Raw genomic sequence first — 22,044 nt, forward strand, 5'->3', positions numbered from 1 at the left:
TACATATTCAAGGCTGTGAACAAATGTGAGGAACGGGAGGAACGAGGTAACTTGGAGAATAACATGTATAGGAAAACAGAGGAATATGAGGATAAGAGGGACACTTAGATGCAAATAGTGGGCTGGTTGCTACACATGTCCAGCCATGCCCAATTGGCACATTCTCTTTTTACTCAATTCCATTCCTTACTCTTTTCTTACTTTCTACTCAGCACTCATGTTTGGAAGTCTAAGTTCAAGCAACTTAGACTTCCAAAGTCAGAGGGAGAAACCTGCTTGTCTGTGATGGCTGCACTGGCTGGAGAGACCAGAGTGAGTCTACTATGGGATGATGCGATGGTCCATGCTGCCAGCACCATGGTACAGGTGTGCTAGAGAGTGTTTGATCCCTAATAAAGACCAAGGCACACTAGACAAGTGGCCCAGGAGCCAATACAGTACGTGAGTCACTAAGAATGACACCATAGGAAGAAATGGCTACTGGAGGGATCAGCCTGGCTGACACAGACTACTGCCATGTGTATGTATTTATGGGTAAGAATACAGGAGTACTGGCTATGGGGTACAGACTGGGGGAGTGATGGCTACCTCTGTACATACATATTATCTCTGTATCTCTGAGACAAGGACCACAGAATGAGATACTGGAAACTAGGGAGTCATAGCCAGTTCAGCATGCAGGCACACATGGGTGAGGGAGGCAGTCTGTACAGGCCAACAGAAGCAGGGCTACTGCCCTAGGGATTTGCATTTCCAGGTACAAGCAAATTCAGGAGGACTGAGGTCTAGGGGTAGTGACTGTGCAGATTTAGAGTGTATGGAACCAGCTGCCAATGGGATCCGCACTGCCCATAGATATGCACAGACAATGCACCAGTGTAATCCCATGCTGCTCAGACACAGTATAAACATGAGGCAACCACCAGTGCTGCATCTGTCCAGTTGCTCTGTATGACCACTGTGCAATGTGTAACTACATGCACATATGCTGTTCAGATGTGCTCTGTGTGTCTAGTGGGAAGTCAGGCTTAGCTCACTACTTGGATACATGCAGGAGCATTAACCTGCACCAGCTTCATCTTCCTCTCAGTCGGCTGGATCCAGACTAATTTCTCTAATTTGCTGAATCTCAGACTAATTTCTAATTTTTTGAGTGCTGTGTCCCGCACCATTCATGCATCTGAATTTCAAGACCACAGTCTGGAATAATTAAAGAGTAAATAGGTAAAAAAATGTGGTTCTATGGTGACTCTTGGTTTGTTTTATCTTGCCCAGAAGTCAGTACCAAGGATTATGTTCTGGATCCTGTCCTGTTTAGGACTCCTGCCAGTGACATGGAAGAGCAAAGAGAGGGCCCTGTTGTTAGGTTTTTAGACTCTGAACTGGGAGGGAGCAATAGGCCTGCAGTTCACAGAGGTCTACTGGAGCTGGGGAAGCGGTTGACAGAAGATTTGTGAGATTCAACACAAACACAAATACAGAGTCCTGTCCTGAAAAGACAGTGGGTCTGGCAGTAATACAGGCTCAGGCTCAGGACAGACCGGCTGCAGCAAAGCTCTACAAAGAACCTGAAGCACTTGTGGACAATGAGCTGTGCATAAGCAAGCAGTGCACCCTGGCAGCAAACCAGGCTGTATGAGTAGAAGCACAGGCAAGATAAGTGATTTTTCCTCTTTGTTCAGCATTGCACACCATTTGGACCACTGTGCCAAACCTCAACTTGGTACAAACCCAGAGAGCAATCAAGATGGTCAGGGATTACAGCACACACTCTACAGCACAGGATGAGGGTGATCTGTTTGTTCACGGTCAAGAGACTAATAACAGCCCTATATCTTTCCACAACAGAAACCACTGACAGGATGGGAAAAAGTTCTCTTATGAGGTACACAGCAGAATTGAAAACATTGCTCCTAGGTTAAAACAAGAAAGGTCCAGACTGGATGTTAATGTTGTCTACACTGCCTACTGGGAGTGTGCGCTTAAATTAAATACCTGTTGAAACATGCCCTGACTCTGCCTCATGACAAACGGTAACAGAAAAACTAATTGCAGAGGCCCACAAAAACAAAAGATATGTAATGAATGATACTATGGACAACCGGGGCCTTACTCAATCCCTGACATGCTTGCTTAGTACCATTTATGCACATTACGGCATTACCTAGACATGCGCTACAAAGTTAGAACATTAACTTAATATTTGAGTAAATACATGCAGTGATATTTAACTGGAATCCTATTATTTTACTACAGAAAATCATCTGGAATATTGATATATGTTGTCTCAGATACTGTCGTAATTTCTAAACACCTTCCTTGATTATCACCTGTATTTAATGCTCAAATACTGGTTACTTTTTAAGGATGAAAGCACGCTGCAGTAAGAGAAAACAAAAATATCTCTGCTTTTAAAATGGTAACATAGATATTATAGATTTTTTCATAGATAACATAGTTTGTTTCCTACCTATCATACTTCACACCAATTTTCGATTCCAACTGCCTCCTCCGGTTTCCTCTCTCTAAAAGCGCCTTCTTCTCTTGCCTGAGTTTATTGTCCTTGTGATCCAGAAGTTTCTGTCTCTCGAACAGTGCAGTCAAACGTGCATCCAATGACTTTAACGTATTACTGATGTCCTAAAACAAAAGAACACGCACCACTAGCATTCTTACTGCATGCCATACTAACATATGCAGGCTCTGCTTAATGCATGACAAAACGGCTAAAAGTTCACAATGTACACAGTTAGAGAAATACATTGGTACCTGTCGCTGGTTTTCCAACTGTCCTCTTTCCTCTGTATCCACTGAACTAGTGAGATACTGTGCCTCCTTCAAGCAAGTATTACTAGAGATGGTTTGTTTTGTGTAAGAAGATACTTTAATAATATATCTTTCTTCCGCTGTATAAATTTGCCTCAGACTGGTTTCCTGTATGATCTAAGAAATACAGAAAAATATTAATCTGACAAAAGCATTACTTAAGGCCTTACTTTTCAGAACAAGGAAAAAGTGTGATTGATAAACACAGTAAAAAAACTTCAGCTTATGCAGGTCCTACTTATTAACAACCTTTGCAAAAGGAGGTTAAGTTTAATGCAGCATTACACTTGTAATTCAGACTGGTAAGCAAAAAACTGTTGAGATACTGTTGGAGTATATTACCATAACTAATTAAACAAGTCTGACTGTCAAGATATTACAGACACCAAAAAAAATTTGTTAGGATTGGTACTGTATAGTAAACAAGGATTGTATTCACTTCAAGTATGTAATATGTTGCACCTGTATCCTGTGTAATAAAGACACAAAGTACTAAAGAATTAATAGATGAAACCATAAAGTGAGCTGTAATGTATTATTCAAGCAAATGCATCTGTAGGAAAAAAGAAGGTATAAAAATACCAGAGCTGCTAGTTTTAAAAGCTTCATATTAAAAAGAATAGCATAAATAACCAAAGATTTACCATAACTCAAGATACCTAAAGGGAAAAAAATGTCCACTAAACCAGAAACAGCAAAAAGCCTCCACAGGATAAGTTACATTTGACTAAAAATGTTGCTCAGTTTATATATGCAGCATCAGCTATATTCTATTACATTTAGTGAATAATTAGGTGGCTTGAATTTGTTGAAATGTCTTGCAATATGTTAGCCCATAATGAAGTGTTCCCACTTCTACAAGGCAATCAAAAAGGGTAAATAAAATTGCTAAAGCAATTTTTTGCATTCTCCATATTTACTTGCCAAACAACTTCCAAAATAAAACTCCACACCACAGGTGCATTTATGCTTCTTCATATGGGCTTCTTCTATACTTTACCCTTTCAATCATGTCTCTGGTCTTCTGTGTTCCCACAGGAACATCATGAATACGGTACTGATAACATAGGTAATTCATCACGGGAGAAGGAGCATCAAACAACTCTCGTAAATATGAATAAAATCCATATCGGCTGAAGAAGAGATAAAAAAGCAAGCATCACAAATCAAATTCAGCAGGTAAGCAAGCTGAAGTTACTGAAGGGTCAGAAAGAAGTCCCACTAACACAGAACTAAACTGGTGATAATTTGATTTGCATAAAAAATTCCAATATATAGCAACAAAATAAACCTGCATTTTAAACTATTAAACAAAAAACTACTTAAACATTAAAACTATTTTAAAACACAATCAGATACATACTGTAATTCTTCAATAGGTATTGAAGGTAAATTTTCAGCACATGATTCAGCAGGTGCACATACAGCATTCACTCTTAGTTTCTGACGATCACGCACCTATATTAAGATTATATTAGATTATTTGGTAAAGACCAGAAAAATACACAATGTGCAAATAAAATATTAATTACTGATTCAGAGTTAGAATTATTTCCAACTGATGACCTCTGAAAGAACTTGCAAATTTACTCTGGCTCAGAAATAACCAAGTTCTCTAAAAGCAAACTCTACTAACATCCCTGAAAACACTATATGCTAGAGAAAATAAAAACAATCAAAGAAATCCAGAGCCAAGTGCTCAGTCTAAAGAGCTAATCATATAAGTGAAGATCAGTTGAGCTGGTTAAAGCAGCCTTGAACCGAGCTCCACAACCACACAAGCAAGATAAGCTCCCAGAACTTCAGAGGGCTTATAGGCTTCAGGGGGCTTCAGGATTTTATACCTGAAAAGTACCACTACTGTTCAGGTATAAAAAAGTGGTTAGCTTCCATGAAGAATGGATGAGTCTTCAAAAAACGCAGGACAGTTTGTCACTGCGTTGACAGTAGTTGGGAAACATTGTGACAGTTTAATACCGTATCTTCTGGTTTTTTCCTCTTGCATCATCTGCCTGACTTTCAAAAGTAACAACCTTCTCACTGTTTCAGGAGACAGCAGAATTATGAAAAAACAAGCTTAATTTGCTGCTTAGACCACTGCATGTCACAAAAGATGCTTCCTGCCTCTTTATTCAAAGGGCAGTGGAAAATTTTGGTACTAAATTTGTAGATTTATGCTGTAGCCATTTTCTTGTACACAGTATTTTCTACTTAAGTGATTATTGCCTCAAGGATGGAAGAAAGGAGGAAGACAATCTAAGAAAACCACATCTTCTAACATTCCTACATGCATCCAGTTAGTCTAAGGTTTAAGGAAACCTTAATTCAGAAGAAAATCTTTGAACAGTTCACATTATCTACTTGTTATGATATATATATCTATCATTACCATACAGATTTACTCGGTAGACTCCCAAGTTCAGGGTTCCTAATTCAGTACTTAATAAAGTTTTAAAATTGGTGTCAACTTGCCTCCACCAGAAATGTCTCCATATCTTCTTGACATTCAAAAACGAAAGCCCTCATGTCATTGGATGAAATGTGATTTTCAACATACTTTGCAAGTCTACTGTCTTTCATATTGATCTAATAAAGAAAGGTAATGAGCAAGTGATTTAACACAATTCAACTTAACACCCCCAAAAAACACTTCTAATAATCAAGACGATATCCACATGTATATTTAATGAAAACAAGAACTATGTCTTCAAAAATATATATTTTTTGCCTTTTTTGCAACCAATTCTCTTGGGAGGAAACCTACGGTAAGTCACAGATCACTGTGCTTAATTTTTAGCCATCCATATCCTTTTTCAGCACTCCTGGAGTTATCACCATGTCTCACCATACCACCTCTCCCACTCCATCCTGACCTTACAATTGAAACCAACCCCGTCTTATGTTTAATGGCACCAGAAAGGGTTATTCAATTAGCAACAGAAAACACCATACTCCTTAAGCTGAAGTGCATATGAATTCCTAAGAAAAAAGGCCCACATACTTAAAAAGGACAATGCTTTCAAAATCGGAATGAAATGTTAATGTTTGTGTTTTTCAGTTAACTTTCACTAGTAATTAAACATTACAACACTATACATGAAACACAAAGGCAAAATTACACAGAACTACACAATTTAATAATCTCAAATTGGCTAAAGGCTGGGTACAGTTAACAGCAATTTGAAAGCTGGACTTTTTAAGTACACGAGACTAATTTACATGATACCAAAGTGCACTGGTTTGGGCTGAGGTAGGGTAATTTTCTCCACAGTGGCCAGTATGGGGCTGTGTTTTGTGTATTGTGCTGAACAGAGGGTTCATTATACAAACTGGGTTGTTATTTCTGAGCACAAGGCCTCTTCTACTCTTTGTGCTGCCACAGTGCTAGGGTAGGGACGCATGGAGACTGGGAAGAAACAGAGCCACACAGGTGACCCAAACTGACCAAAGGGTCATCATCCTCAGTACAGAATGTGAGAGAAAGGAGAAGGAAGGGGGTACACTTGGAGTGATGCCTTCCCAAAAGTCATAGTTTCGGAATGGTGTTCTTCAATTTAGAAGGCCCACTAAAACCATGTCACTGCTTGCTCCCATTGTCCCCTCCCTGCCTCCTGCTCCAGCAGGATGGAGTTGAAAACTGGAGGCAAAAAAGGTAAAAATCATGGGTTAACATAAGAATAATTTATTGGAAAGAGCAATAAGATAAGAGAGCGACCAGTAACTGGAACAATTTTAATAATAAAAGGGGTAAGACTAACAATTTAGACTCCGAACAAATGCTGACTGCCCACTCCACTGTGACTTCTCCCAATCTGAAAGGGATGCCATTCTCAAAAGCAAGAGACCTTTTCCCCCACTCACCCTGCAAAGAGGTGCAGATTAGGAACAAATTAGGAACAAATTAGGGTCTGGCCACACCCTCTCAGCCACACATCCTCTCAAACATCACCAAAATTTAACCCTGTCCTTGGCCAAAACCAAGACACCAAGTCACTGCTACATACGATAGAGCCCAGCTCTCCTGGAGACAGAACAACTGTCCATCCATGGAAATGGTGACTTAATTCCTTGTTTTGCTTTCCTCATGTGCATAGCTTTTGCTTTCCTATTAAATTGTCTTTATCTCACACCATAAGCTGTCTAAGCTTTTACTCTTCTGATTCTCTACCCAATTCTGCACATGGGGCAGTGAGTGAGTAGGTGCCTGGGGCTTGACTAATGGCTGGGGTTACATCTCAACACAGAGAAAACAAATCCACACATCAATTGATGTCACAGAGGTTAATGAGGCCATAAGTAAAAGTAAAGATGTTCTTATTGAAGCATGTATAGAATTATCTTGATGTGGTCTTTCAGGGAGAATTCAAAGTTCTGTCTATAACAAGAAAAACCTGGGATTCTATTCTAAACAAAAGTTAATTTTGAACAGTCCTAGTATATGTACCAAGTGTAAGAATTTGTAAAATTCTTTCTTATAAATATTCTAATATACTTAATAATATATTGCTATAATTTAAATTAGTAAGTTCGTAATTCTGAAAAGAAGTGCAACTGGAGATCATCCTCTTCACATTATATGGAGCATATACTTCAAGAGGTGCAATGCACTAAAAAAGTAATATCCTGTTTGAAAACTTAGCCCTGCTATTTCTAGATCACACAGCAGCTATCAAACCAAACCAAAACACAAAACAAAACTAGCAACTGATTTCTGTGTCACTAGACGGCTGGGTAGAGCAAACAAAAAAACCACTCAGAGATCACAGAGGAAGTAACCACAGCTGACCAGGCTATTCTGTAAGGGGAGATACTCAATTGCCAACTACCACTGCTTTTTTAAGCAGCAACTAAGAACTACTAAAGAAGTAAGACTGGATAATAACCGGTTGCACCACAGAGGAAGCCTGTAACAGGCATCTTCTTGTGGAGGAAAGGAGCATCCCACCTTATTCAATTACTACATTGCCTATGGAATTCTAATTATGAATATCCTGCATGTACTTGGCAGTACATTCCAAGATGCGTCAGAAGTTTTCCAGTCATTCTCGAAGCCTTGCAAGACATACATAATCTAACCGTAATAGAGTGGTATGCCAGTAAATCTTCTTACTTCAAGCATCATGGGTTCACAAGTTTGTTTTTTAAACTTGTCTTTGTTGTTTCTTAGCCACATAAGAGCAGAGTGCGTGTCTCGGAATCTCATTTTAAGGTTCTCTTCCTTCATATGCATTATATTATTAAGTTGTCCAAGGCGATCAATTATTCCTGTAATTTAAGGTATTTTCTTAAACAGAGTCCACAGCAAGTACACATTATAATGAGCATTTTCTGGTATCTAGTGACTACACTCCTCCGAAACTAAGGTTGTTAGTAAATGGCAAAAACTAAGTTTTTCTTTCCAGAATTGAGATGCTGCTACTTCTGAAGAAATCTTAAAAAATATAAAAGCTTAAAATCTAAAATAAATTTAAAAACTTATCCAAAGAATAACAAAATATGGTAAGCACGGTAAAAATACAGGAATTTTGCCCTGAAAGTATGTTTTTTCAAGACTTTGAACTCAAAAACAGAAACATTCCCAGAGGAAAGAGACAGCAGGACTAGTAATGTGAAGTATCTGTGTTACTTCATGCTGGCAAAAACCAAAATGTGTGACAAGAGACTGTATATTAAAGCATCTGCTATTCAGAAGAGATAGAGATCAAAACCTGAGAATTTTGTGCTACTCAAGATAAAATATAGTCTCCTTCCTCAGGTCACCTGGACTCCCTACCTCAGTTTCTTCTTGGATTCTATGATTCTTGGACTGCCAGACAGGTATGTGCAAATGAGCAACATTCACTGAGGAATATGCATACAACACCCTCACCACCTGTCAAGGTTCAGTTTTTAAATTTAATTTCATTTTTTAGAAAGGACTAATTGCAAATCCCAGAATAATGTAAGAAAACCTGGAATTAAGGTTCCCTAAAATTAACCTAAGAAGGACAATTGCAGCATCAGCAGCTAATATACTACATATAATATATGAAGTAGCTAAAATACTGCCTCTTCAAAGCAAACTGCTTTCTCCATCAGGTTTGGGATTGCTTTTCACAACCTGCTAATTACAGACCTTCCTTTTTAACCAAAAAATCCCCCAAGCCTCCAAACTGCCAAAGGAGTCCCCTTACCCAGATATCAGAAATACTAATTCTTTGAAGGATAGTTTTAAGGTCAACTGTTAATTTTCCATCTTCTTGTTCAAATTTGAAAGTAGTTGTTACTTTTAATAAAGCTGTTAACAAGAAACAGGACTGCTATACATGTAAGCCAACTTCAAGGCTTGAAGTAAACACCTTGAATTATTTCACTACAGCAAGACAAGGAGATTCTGTACAAGCAGATTCATTAAAATAATAAAATAAATTGACAAAGAAAAACCGTAAGTAACTTACTTTTCTCTTCCCGCTCTTGGTTGTTTTTTTCTGCTCTTAGATCACTGACATCATTATCAATATTTGCCTTCTCGTCTTGTAATTTTTTCAGCTCAGTATTAACAGCATCAATTTGTGGCTGAAGATTCTCACAGACTGCCATTGTATTTAGCTCATTCTGCCACTCTTCTATTATTTTTTGAGTTTGGTGTATTTTCTTCTGCCTGTTTGTTTCTTCATCTTTTTTCATTCTGAATGCTTGATTAATTTCTTCAATCTAAAAATTTGGAATATTTCCAACAAGAAATGAGTTTGGTATACAGAACCTACAACAAATACCGAGGATACCTGTGAAACTGCTATTAAATGCTGACATAACCATGCACCCAAACTCAAAGAGCCTATGTTACAGTTCCAACAGCACTATGATACAGTTCCAATAGCACTATGGCAGTTGAAGATCGTAAGCAAAAATACACATCAAGCCTATAAATCAATTTCTGAAGTTCCACCATTTTCACAAAAGCAGAACTTTAAAGGTTAATAAACTGATTAACAGTTGCATAATACATCTGAAGTTTAGTCTATGATTAAGTAAATGTATAGCCCAAACACAACTTGCAAGTTTTGACTCTGCATCCTTATACATTTCATTTACTATATATTTCTTGACCAAATGCTTAGAGGAGACTGTTTCACATCCTTGCAAGGATGTTTCTTTTACAAGACGCAAGATGTATATCCTCAAAAGCAGTAACCCCAGCCTCCCACACTATAGGGTCTGTAGCTTTTGAAGGAAAGCCTATCACAAACAGCATGTGTTTATGTCTCTATCAATATATACAAAACATACTGTCTATTTTAGTAGGTGTATATGCAGTATACACCTCTCTCATAGTAATTCCTGTTTGACTGACAGAGTTTAAAGATACATTGTGTACTGGACGGAGTGAAGAGTGCAAGCACATGCAGCATCTTCATAGATATTTGCTACTCTGCCAACAGAAGAGCAGACAAAAAACCCAAAAACGAACACCAAGAAAAGTCAGCAAGACTCTTACCTGTTTATCTTTCATCTCCAAAGCATCTTGTTTCTCTTTACATTTCTGGGAAATATTTCTGATTTCAGCAGTCTGCATACAGCAAGATATTTAAATTTACAGTCATAAATTCAGTTATATTTGTAAAAAGTAGTCAGATTTTGAATAACATCTTGTATATGCATAACTAAGTATTTACTCCCCATTTTACTACTGACAAAGCCATCCTCACCCATTTCTTATTCTTAACTGTATCTGTAACATGTATAATTTCAGCAATTTTGAAGACTTGCATAACAGCATTCGTACTGTACTGTTCACAACCATCCAGCCATAGGTCTGCATATTCTGGCATGACACACAGAAAAAGCTCCTAATCTGAAATTAAAATACCTCCATCCTTGATTTAATACAAATGTTACATTCAGATGCCTACAGTTATAAAATGTTCTTGCCTCTCTCTCCAAAGCAATTTTGCAAAGAAAGGTGATACTAAAGAGCGAGCAAGGCTTAAGCTCCTAGGCACAGGATGGCCAAACCAGGGTTTGTTGAAGTCATCCTACCTCTGAAATGCATTGTGCTAGAGCTAGATATTACACAACTGAGCTTGACAACTTTTTGGCTCATGTGCTGTCATCCATGTCTCTGCTCCTTCTCTATCCTCAGCTTCTATAGTGCGGACGAACAATATAGGTTGGAAGGAATTTCTTGGCATCATGCAGTCCCATCCTTTCTCAGAGCATGTTTTATTAGGTCAAGTCGCCCAGGCACTCACACAGCTGAGGTCTGAACACAGAGGAAGTACACTATCCTTTCTCTGAAAACTGAATTCCTCCTTCCCTAAACCCTCAAGGCTGAAGCACTGTGAAAAGAATACTAGAACACTACAGAAGGATGGAAAGACTGCAAGAAAATTCCAGCGCAGACATGGAAACCAACACAGCACTCTCAGCAGAAGAAACGTCTTCCTACGAAAAGTCATACTGAAAACATTAACATGCATCAAAAAAGGAGAAAATAAAACTATGCAGAATTTTTTCCCTATCCCAACCTCAAAAAATCCCCAAAATTTTAAGACTCATGCAGACAGTTTGCATAAAGCAAACACAGAAGAAATAAATCTGGGTCTTGCAGTTGACTGCTATGAAGAACTGATTCTGTTTTTTATTTACCTTGTATTTTCAGTTATATGTTTCTAGATAGACCTACCTACAGAACAGACAAACAACAAGAACTGTCTTTATGATTTTCATTGTACAACCAAAAAGATTGCTTTATGCCATTAAATATTGCTAAAAAAGTGCATTACATAGTTAACTCTGTTCAAATGCCTTTAAAGAGCATGAAGAAACTGTTCTGAAAACACACCATTTCAAACTTTTCCTCTAAAATGGGTCCATTTCTTTTTTCCACATTCTACATGATACCACTCAAAACACCAAGTGTTACTAAAAATTTTTATTCTAATCCAGAAATTGAAAGGGTTTTAAGAGAAAGAGAGGAGAAAAAGTCATGCCATGTCTGGATATATTCATTAATATAATTCCCAGATTTACTCCACCTTTCCTTGCTGTTCAGCTCCTTCCAGACAAAACTACAACTCCATACAGGGCTTTTTGCCAACAAACTTCAAGAAAGACAAAATGAAGATGGGTTATTTCTGCTCTCACGTATATATCCTCATGTCAAGAGAAAGATCTCAAGAAGCAGTCAGAATTAAAGTCATTTGATAATGGATATAAGCCTGGAGCAAAGGATCTGAAGAGAATTATATTCCCTACAGGTCTGCATATCCAGAATAGAGCAGACTTAAATATTAAACTGCTTTTCCTTAATGCTAAATTGAAACTAATCAACTCTTCCTGGCTTACACAATATTTACCTGTGAAATTCTTGCCAAATGCCTGCCTTTTTACAAAGACAGAATAGTAAGTTACAAAAAATTCAAGCAGTCTCTGAAAAGGTGAGGAACTAATCACGACACAGCAGCTTAAGCCATTTTAAGCTACTTAAGTCTTGCGCTTTCATACTACATCAAAACTATCTCCTGACAATGCAACCAACACTGATTCTCCTTTCCAAGGACATTTCAACAGCCCAACTCTCAAATTATGTGTGAGGGAAATCCATTTCAGCAGCTGAAAAAAAGGTACTATCATGTAAGTTCAGAAAGCAGCAATACATCTCTCAGATCTTCTTAACTTGCCTGGTATCTTGCAAATAGCTAATGCCATAACGACACATATAATACATTGCCTAACGTCTTTTTCAGCAATTCTGGACTCTAAGCTAGAGACAAAAAAATTATCATTCAATTTAGACCTGACCATATCATTTAACACCAGAAAAAACAGGTTTGGAAGTGTCTTAGTATAATACTATATACAGAATAGTATTAGTTATGAATAAAATACAAAATTGTAACTCATCACTGGAAAGCCATATTAGAGTATCTCAGTAAGTCTTCTACAAATTACTTATTTCCAATTTATCCTCTTCTTCTTCCTGTATTTTTGGCTGCTGGAATACTGTAGAACAAATGTACCTAATCCAACTGCCAGACATAAATTATTTAATTTATTAATTGAATAAATAATTAATTAGCAGAAAGTTAACCTTTTGATTATACAGTACATGAAAGCTTTACTCGACAAGTTTAGATTGAAAAGAAAAATATGCTGACTGAAGAGTATCAATGAATCATCTCGAACATTCTCTCAGGCTTTCTTCTACTGTTTTATAGGAAGTGCCTACGCTGAGCAAGCTCCCTGCAAGTTAAAACTAAAATGATCATGTCATAGAAACAAAGTACAACCTTTAACAAGAAAGATTACTTTTATATGAAAACAGCCCAACACTTCCAAGGACAGTGCTACCAATGATTAAGCAGAACTGCTCCCAGTTTAAAAAAAAAACCAGTAGCTTAATACATACAAGTAAAACCTAACATGATAAGACCAAGCAGTGAGAACAAAATTTAGCAATTCACAAGCATGAAGGAATTCTTGTATTATGAAAATCAACTTTAATTTTCCAGATGTTAACCTTTCTCTAACAAAGTACACTTACCTTTAAACAACAAAAACCTTCAAAACAAAAAGCCCAACCAGACAAAAAAAAAAAAGGCAACAGCAGTAAGACTGCAACATTTTGGAACACTGAGGTATTTTGCTTCACAGCATAATAAACTCTTGCAATACTGTAGGACACAAAACCTAAATACTTTCACCAAAGAATTTTCTTATAATATGAGGTACTTGAGTACTTCCTAATGTTGGTGTAGTGTTTATCACAACAAAAACAACAATATTGTGAACAACAATCAGTAGGAGTTTTTTGTCTGGTCTTTCTCATCTGGTTTTGGGTTTGTTTTTTGTTTGGGGCAAGGGCATGTGTTTTGGATGGGTTTTTTTTTTTTTTTGAGGAAGCACATAACTAGTTTATTAACTCACAGTGTAGTAAATGCCACTGAAGTTTCAGACCCCCATTCAACAAAATGCTTCAACACAGCAGTGCTTTACAGGTGTCACATGTCTCCACATCAACTCTTCTGAGCAGGTCACTTACCTTCAAACAAAACTCACTGCAGCAAACAAACATTCTCATGTGATCATTTAACTTTGGTTATACACTACAAATTTGTGCAGCTTACACACACAATGACTTCTGCAGTCTGAATAGTAAATACTAGTCAAAATCCTGCAGGAAATTACAGTACTCTTATTTTTCATATGGAAATAATATTTTTCCATAAAACCAGGAAGAGTGCTATTCAAAAAACTTACATAAACTGTAACATATAAGTAGGTTTACCATTAAATTCTCTTATGCATAAAAATATTCACAACGCATGGAAGATTACTGTCTAATCAAAAAATCAAATCCTACTTATGCAATTATGTTCAATATTAGAGGAATGCTTTTAGGCCAGTAAAGTTGTAATTTACCTTAAATAAACCACATTTCAAGAAGATAAGAGGAGTGAGCATCCCACAAACCCAAACCACAGAACAGATGAAAACAGGCATCTAATTTAATGGAAGTACTTAACTTGGGGAAGCTATTAACATTATACCCCAGCAGATTTTTAATGTACAATGAAGAGAAATTTTAAGATTTGCTTTAACAAAACCAAGACCAGACTGAAGAACTACTACTACAGGTTTACTAAGGAACATATTACTTGAACAGACAGAAAAGGTACTGAGAACCAAGGGCACAGGTGCTTCAGGAAAATTTGTGCTGAAACATCATTATGCCACACTAGGAAAAAAGAGGTTATTACTTCACATTTTACAAAGCAAAACCAGAGCACCTGAAATATTACCTATGTTAAACAAGAACTTCAATACCTACATTATCTCTGGTTTTCATATCCAGATTGTTTAAATTTTCTTCAGCTTCTTGGATTTTTCTTGTCCATGGGGCCTGCACTTCTCTCAGAGACTTCAGTTCTTTCTTAACTTGGTTTCGGCACTGTTTCACTTCTTCATGCTGTTCACGAACATTTTCATATTCCTTGGTGGAGTTGAAAGTAAAACAATAAAAAACTGCCGTATTCTATTGCAGTGTTTTATACGGTCCAAAGATTTTATTTAACTACTCATGAGTTTTAGAAAAATATCTCTTTCAGAAACTAGTATTAGAGCAACTATGTAATTAATACTGTTACTAGTTCCAATGACAAAGAGTTGTAGGGATTATTAAGTATAATATTAAACATAACATTATTAATACTTCTTAAATAATATGCAATTCAGCTAGAAGAAGAAACAACCAATTTGTCTGCAATTACCTTGTCTCCAAGTTCATGTGGGATCATGGAGAAAAAACTCCTTAGCCCTTCCCTGTTCATAGTTTGAGACTACTTACACAGGAGTCTAAAAGCTAAAGAGCAAATAACCACAGAGAATTTTGGGAGAAAGAAAAGGAAACGAGCTGGATAGATCCTTAGAGCAAGTTACAGAAACAACCACTGCTGAAGTAAACCAAGGGGACAGAGTGGAACATACTTTTGGGAAACAAAAACTCCATCACACACCAAAAACACCAAAGCCATTGCTATCTAGGAAGTTTAACTCAAGACACATTCATGAGAGAAAAGAGATGGTAAGCAGTAGGGTGACCAAGAACCTCCACTTCAAGAAGATGGGAATTTTGTACAGAAAGCAGTTTAAGCTAAAGGAGTAATTATTAGTGATTTTTCTCTGTGTGTTATACCCTCTGGAGAGAAAAAAACATTAAAAAAAGGAAGGACAAAAAGAAGGAGAACCTCTCCTCAGCCCCTCCAAACCAAGCAACATATGAGAACAATACATTCCATGACTAAGAAGGGTTCATGAGAAAAAAAGATGTTCAGAGGCCCAGAGAGAAGAGTAGATTCATATATGCAGGGGGACAGAGTGAGGGAAGGCTGTTTGACTTTGCACCTAATTCAGAATACATGCCTAGTTTATTACAAACCCTGGAGGTTATTATTACAATAGTAACAGTGATAGTAATAATAATGTTACATGAAGACCACCTGGAAGCTACTTTTAACAGGTGAATTGCTTTATGTGCTACCATTTTTTCATTGTTACTTAACTAACCTGATGAATCCCAGATAAGTCAACCTAGGCTACAAAATCTAAGGTCTTTCTTGACAGTTATCTTTTTCATAAAGTCAAAAAGTACTTGATGAAAGCTGCTGTAATTCTGTGAAGCACAATCAGTAGCCACTATTACAAAATTACAGAGATAAAGGGATTATATTTTCATTTAGCCAAAAGATTAAGCTTAAAATTTAGCTCTGTTCTAAATAAGGCATTTTATTTCAAGATTAAAGCAAATGCACTCATGTAAAATTAAACTTCAGATTCCACAAATACAAAGTATAAGCAAGTTCCACAGAACTGTCATGACATGATTTTTACACAGCAAATCCTTTTAATACTTTAAGAAAATCTGACTTAACCAAAATACAGAGATCTTGTGTATCTGTACTCAAGAAACTTTGATGCTTGTGATTATGCACTCCACTAGAGACCTGCAGAACTCCCAAAGCATTTCAGCTTTCTCAAGAGATATTTGCATCTTAAAACAATGTTTTTCTTAATTGTAAATATGAGGGGAGGAAAAGAAGAATGGACATAGTTGACCAAAACACATTTGCAAAACTACATGACATGATTCCAGGAACTATGGAATTCTATGGAACTTAAAGTATATGTTCAAAAACTTATTAGACATAGATATATGTGAAAATAGTGTATAATTCTCCACATATAGAAGCAGTTGTCACCGTCTAGGGGGAAAAAAAAAAAAAAAAATCGCTTGACAAAAAAATGTTCCTCAGGCAAAAAGCAGTAGATTCTTCAGAATTAAAATGCACTTTAACAGTGATCAGAACATGAAAAAGCTCATCACTAGACTTCCTCTTTTCCTCTACAATTTAAAAAACAGTCTAATGTAATATTTGAGTTATCATATTTCCAGGCTGTCTGTTTCTCTATTTCACAACGTCATGCAGTGTTTATACATCTGCCTTCCAGCTGACGTGAAAGCTCAGGTATAGCTACTCTGCTTGGTTAATCCACAGAAAGAAGAATAAACTCCCATACCTTCTCAACTTCAGTAAACCTCACTTTAAAACACAAACCCACCAATTTATTCTTAGGACTAAACACAGTGCTAGGTCAAAACAACAAAAACACCCCATGCTCTTGTAGAACAATACAATTCTTCTTTTAGAAAGAGCTTGGTATTTTGCAATGTAACATAATACCAAAAATTCTGTCACAGTTTAACAAATCACAAAACAGCAACAGAATGTGAAATTTTATTACAGCCTGTAATTCAGATATCCTCTACCTAGTAAAACAATTACATCAATGTCCTTAGATTTCAAAAGTAAATTAAGTACGTGAAAGATCTCATGTTAAAATTTATTAAAATTTCCCTACAGTCACTGCTCTCAGCATCTCTAAAGTGACCATTTACCTCCAGTTCTCTTCTCTTTTCCCTGAATCTAGTATACACTACTGATTCTGTACTGTCAATCAGAAGCGTCAAAGCACACTTGTTTCCATGGATTCAGTGGCCAAAAAGTTACAGTTAACTGACTGCAACCACTAAAAGCCTTTAACATACTGAGCAATATAAACCTAGATGTCAGCAGTGGAAGTAAGGTGTTTAGTCAGACAAAGTCTGACTAAACTTGCTTAAGCATCACATAATTACCAGCAATGTTACCTAATTTATGGAAGGCAACTTAATTGACAGCAGATAAAATCATTAGCTTAGTCTTCCTCTACCAGAGTCCAGCAAGCCTTTAGAGCTCTGTATAAGCAAGTATCTTACAGCAGAGATCAGCATCAGTCCACATTTCTTAGGCAACACCAGGCTAACACATGTAAGAAAAAAAATTGCACCATTAAGCAAGTACTGACATCACAGAAGGTATACCCTACTTCCTTAACACCTACCACCATCCATCTATTTAAATTGCTACTCCTAAATCCCTCTGCTGTTAGCAAGATAATTTGAAGGCAGTGATGGGGTTCCCAGCTGCTCAAGATGCAAAGGCCATAACGCTCTTTGCATAGCCATGTGAGGCTTCGTTATAAGCAAAATTGCAAAAGTAAGTTTTCTGCATTCTTCACGAGTAGTAAATCAAGTTCTCTGGAAGTTCTATACCTGTATTTCATTAACTCTATACTTCTATATATAGTATAATTAATTCTAAGCTTGAAAACAAGGCAAACAACATATTGTTTTAGTAAACTGAAATCTCCATCAGTTTGAACTGTTTAGAATCATTTAAACAGACTGATCATTCAACACTAAACTAAGGAAGTATTAAAGGGCTCCTCAGAAATACTTACTTTCATTTATATAAATCACCTGCTCCTTACTCAAGGTTCTTTCAAATGTGTTTAAATATTTTTCTGTCCAAATGCTAATATTTTTGAGATTGGCAACTTAAATTCTGCGACATCTGTCATGCACACTAAACTTCAACTAAAAAATCAAGAGGAACATAACATCTAAAAATTTTTAACAAAAAAAGTAAAAAAAGTTACAGCTGAAGAAGCAGGTAGAGCTGTCTACTAGAGCTTAAACCAGCTGTCTCTGCACAGAATAAAAGGAGTACTGTTCTTGGCATGCACTACTGGCTTTCCTAACTGTGCAGGAACTGACTGAACTACTTCTGAAGCAACCTGTGCAGCTAGGTATGTAAGCAAACATTACAATTAGACCAAGAACAGAATTTAAAGAACTGGTCTGCTTGCACTAAGCATTAAGCAATGATATTCAAATTACTCCAGTCACACTTCTTCTAAAGCAACTTTTGGCCAATTTCTAATTTCAAAGTCTTACAGAAAACAGGTTAAGTGAGAAAAACATTGGAAATTAAACTTACCACCCAGGGCCTTTTCCTCTCAAGCATCTCTATTAAGTCTACATGTCGCTTGCATTCATGGTATCTTTCAACATCTTGCTTGTACCGTTCAACCCTCTGTTTCATTTTCTCCAATGAGGCAGTTTTTTCTCTGCACAAGCTCTGTAATATATATTTTCGGGTTTTACAGTATCTAAACAGTTCCCAGAAAATAGTCTACATCTCACCTGTACATTAAAGCAGAAATTTAACATCAGAGGAGACATTTTAGTACAGCAGTAACTAGAGGGGAACCGTCCAAAACTATATGAACAGGAGAACAAAGGATTAAAAGAATGGCCTGTATGGCTAAGGACAGACATTGTTCCCAGAACACTGGTCCTTTTCCTTTTTGTCTGTCTTTTCATTTTTGGGGAAGTGAGCAACCCTAAAGCAAAGGACCATGCTTGTTCATAAGCCAATGACTTATAAAGACATAAAATTTCTGTCTAGGAAAGTTGTTGACAGTCAAAAATCCCAAAGAAAGAAGTACTTGACAACAGGCATCCCTCATCTTTTGGGTCTGGACCATTTGCACACATCTTCATACTTACAAGCATGTGAGTGTCCGAGTGAATGAGTTCTGAGAGAAGACGAGCTTTATTTGGTAAAATCAACTTAACACAGACTTTGTAAATAAATACCACTTTCTAATTCTATTATATGTCAGGGTAAAATTTATTTCACTTTTCCTACATTCACTGCTGTCTAAAGAACATATTTACCTCTAGTTCTCTTTCCTTTTCTCTGAAATTTTTCAGTTCGCAATGAAACTGGTACATTTCTGGAGAACCAATGGACTTTTCAGTGGCTTCGAGCAACTCAGTCTTACTCAATTTTGTAAATTCTCCAACCTTGTCCTACAAAATTTTAAGAAGTTATAAAAAATATAGGATTAGCTAGAACAGTGCAATACAGTAATACTGGATTTATACACTGAAACATACTTGTCAAGAACATCACCTGACTTACAGTTCTAAGCTAAATAACTCTGTCATAGTTAAGGAACATCTCATGGAGTAGCCACCAAGCCTTCCAGAGCATATGTTCTCAGGATGCTGAAGCAGCCTTGCAGTATAAATTTTTGCAGTATAAATACTATGACTACCTCAAAAGTTAAGCCGCGTAGAAGATATTATTAAAGCTGGCAGACAAGGCTATTGGAAGTATTTCTGTTGAAATACTGAAATACTCTGTTGAGCAGAGGAGCTCAAAACTGAGACTGATGCAAGAAGTGTGCTTGCTGTTGATACACTGGAAGAGAACAAATAAACCAGAACTATCAACACTGACTGAACTGACATTTACGTACTAAAGAGAAAAAGTCCTTTTAAACACAAAGGTGTTTTATCAGAGTATGCTCGAAGCTCCAAACAAGTACTGTATGTAGGTGAAAATGAAAGATACGCCACCTGGCATATTTTTATTTCTGCAGTATTAGCTTTCTAAACTTTAATGCTCTTCTGCATGTCTTCTTGAATTCAACAATAACCCCATAGCTAGGCTCTGATAAGGGTTCTTTTCACTACCATTCCTGATGATCCAAATGAACTGGGAAGGAACCTGTCACAACTTTAAGGTGCAGTGTGAGGCAACTTAGCTCTCTACACAGGAATCCTGACCTGCTTGAACATGCATTCAAATACAGAAACTGCCAGTAGTATTCTTTAATCTCTCTCCTTTAAAACTTACCTTCCATTAGGATGGTTTTACTCTTACATAATTCAATCGTATACATCTTTCAGCCCCTATGCTCAACAAACCACTGACATTACCAGAAAGGCTGTATTAGCAAGTGCTGCTACTTCAACACGAAGACAGGGAACATCAGCATCTTTCCTTTCAGAGTCAACAGGTACAAAATTGTCCTATTAGTGAGCTTTAAAGGTCACACAGCTCCTCTTTCCTTTCACTGCCTCAATCCTCTTTTTCTTTGTGCTGTCCCACTGAACTAGGCAAAGTGCTGCTAAAGCTAACCAGCAACAAAATCTTCTCAAAGCACAGCACTCCATCTGCACCTACTGTCTTTCAAAATTGATTCATACCTGAGGAAGAAACTGGCACAAATTGTCCACCTGGATGTTAAACTCTGCAATTTGTTCTTCTACTGCTTTCAGGGTTGCTGGTTTTCCATTGAGAAACCACACTGATGTGTTGTTCATCACATGAATCTCACGTGTGATAAAAATATTCTCTGGTGACTTACACCTGATTAATAGAAAGAAGTGTTTACACTTTCAAGAACACCTGAAAAGTGTTACACCTTCAAAGGTTACCCAGTATCAAAGTATTGTTAGAATTTATAAACAGCTAAATATTTAATCTAAATTAACTGTACAGTAGCATGAGATTGTTGTTTTCATGATTCAGAAAACATCCAGTACTTCAGTGATGAACAAAACTCACATAGGAAACATCAAGAATATCTGCAAATCTTAACTCAGAAGTTACTTATATAAATGAGATGCTCATGCCGAATGTAAGAAATACTTTGAAGTTGCTAAAAATATGAACAGTTTCTATAAAAGTATAATCTGTGTGACATTTAGTAAGTTTTAAAATTGATGTGAAGGAGGTACAGTACATGTTTAAGTATTAGTACACAGAAACACATAAGTAAGCTGTGCATATATACTCAATTAGAGAAAAAAATAGCATACAACACAAAAAAACTTATTTTCATTTTCTGCTTTTAAAAACCACAGAAGATACATTCATTTTTATTTAGTTTTCTAGCTCCATACCTATTTTCAAAAATTTAGTCTGGTCAAGATGCAGCAATAACAACTAAGTCAAACTCCTGGAATTTTGGTTTACCATTTTAACTTAAAAATTGCCTAGTGTCTGTTAAGCACACTCTTAAGGATGGAGAATATAGACCTGCAGAGTGGCCATGTACCTCAGGACACTTAAGAATGAAGTTCAATGCAGAAGTGAGTATGCATCTGCTGCTGGTGTTTGGACTATGCGCCACAGGGATATGATCCTGTTTCTTGATTACTGAAGTACTACTTCCTGCATCACCTTATTTTAATTTATGAGACTTCCTTCCAAAGACCTACAAAGCCATACTCTCTTCTTTCACTAAAATAACATCATTTTACTATCATAACTTGGGTTTAGCTAAATTTCAAGTGCCAAATTCAACAAAGGCAACACATGCTTACAGAACTTCAATTTTTAGTTCCTGTCAAAAAAGCTATCTTCTGCATCATTGGTCTCCCAACCTAGATGTTCTATTTAAACACTTTCTACCAGGTGGACAAAGGACTCAACTACACTGCAACCATGACATGCTAGGTCTAACGAGCTATGAAATGCTAAGTCTTCACACATTGCA

General features: G+C 36.8%; 1 protein-coding gene across 3 annotated transcripts in view; it reads right to left on the reverse strand.

The window, feature by feature from the left end:
* Nucleotides 1-22,044, reverse strand: part of SMC5 (structural maintenance of chromosomes 5) — a 41,425-nt gene that overhangs the window by 15,675 nt on the left and 3,706 nt on the right. For 2 of the 3 annotated variants that reach the window (XM_059836639.1, XM_059836638.1), the window contains exons 4-15: nt 20,750-20,912; nt 19,430-19,564; nt 18,687-18,827; nt 14,639-14,800; nt 10,304-10,375; nt 9,264-9,519; nt 7,937-8,091; nt 5,299-5,412; nt 4,190-4,284; nt 3,827-3,959; nt 2,770-2,943; nt 2,471-2,640 (exon numbers count right to left, since the gene is read on the reverse strand). In XM_059836639.1, coding sequence (XP_059692622.1) covers nt 2,471-2,640; nt 2,770-2,943; nt 3,827-3,959; nt 4,190-4,284; nt 5,299-5,412; nt 7,937-8,091; nt 9,264-9,519; nt 10,304-10,375; nt 14,639-14,800; nt 18,687-18,827; nt 19,430-19,564; nt 20,750-20,912 — 1,770 coding nt within the window. Of the gene's footprint in view, nt 1-2,470; nt 2,641-2,769; nt 2,944-3,826; nt 3,960-4,189; nt 4,285-5,298; nt 5,413-7,936; nt 8,092-9,263; nt 9,520-10,303; nt 10,376-14,638; nt 14,801-18,686; nt 18,893-19,429; nt 19,565-20,749; nt 20,913-22,044 lie in introns of those variants that run through there. The other variant, XM_059836640.1, reaches the window with a different exon arrangement.

This window comes from Haemorhous mexicanus, chromosome Z, assembly GCF_027477595.1.
Source record: "Haemorhous mexicanus isolate bHaeMex1 chromosome Z, bHaeMex1.pri, whole genome shotgun sequence".
Lineage (NCBI taxonomy): Eukaryota > Metazoa > Chordata > Aves > Passeriformes > Fringillidae > Haemorhous > Haemorhous mexicanus.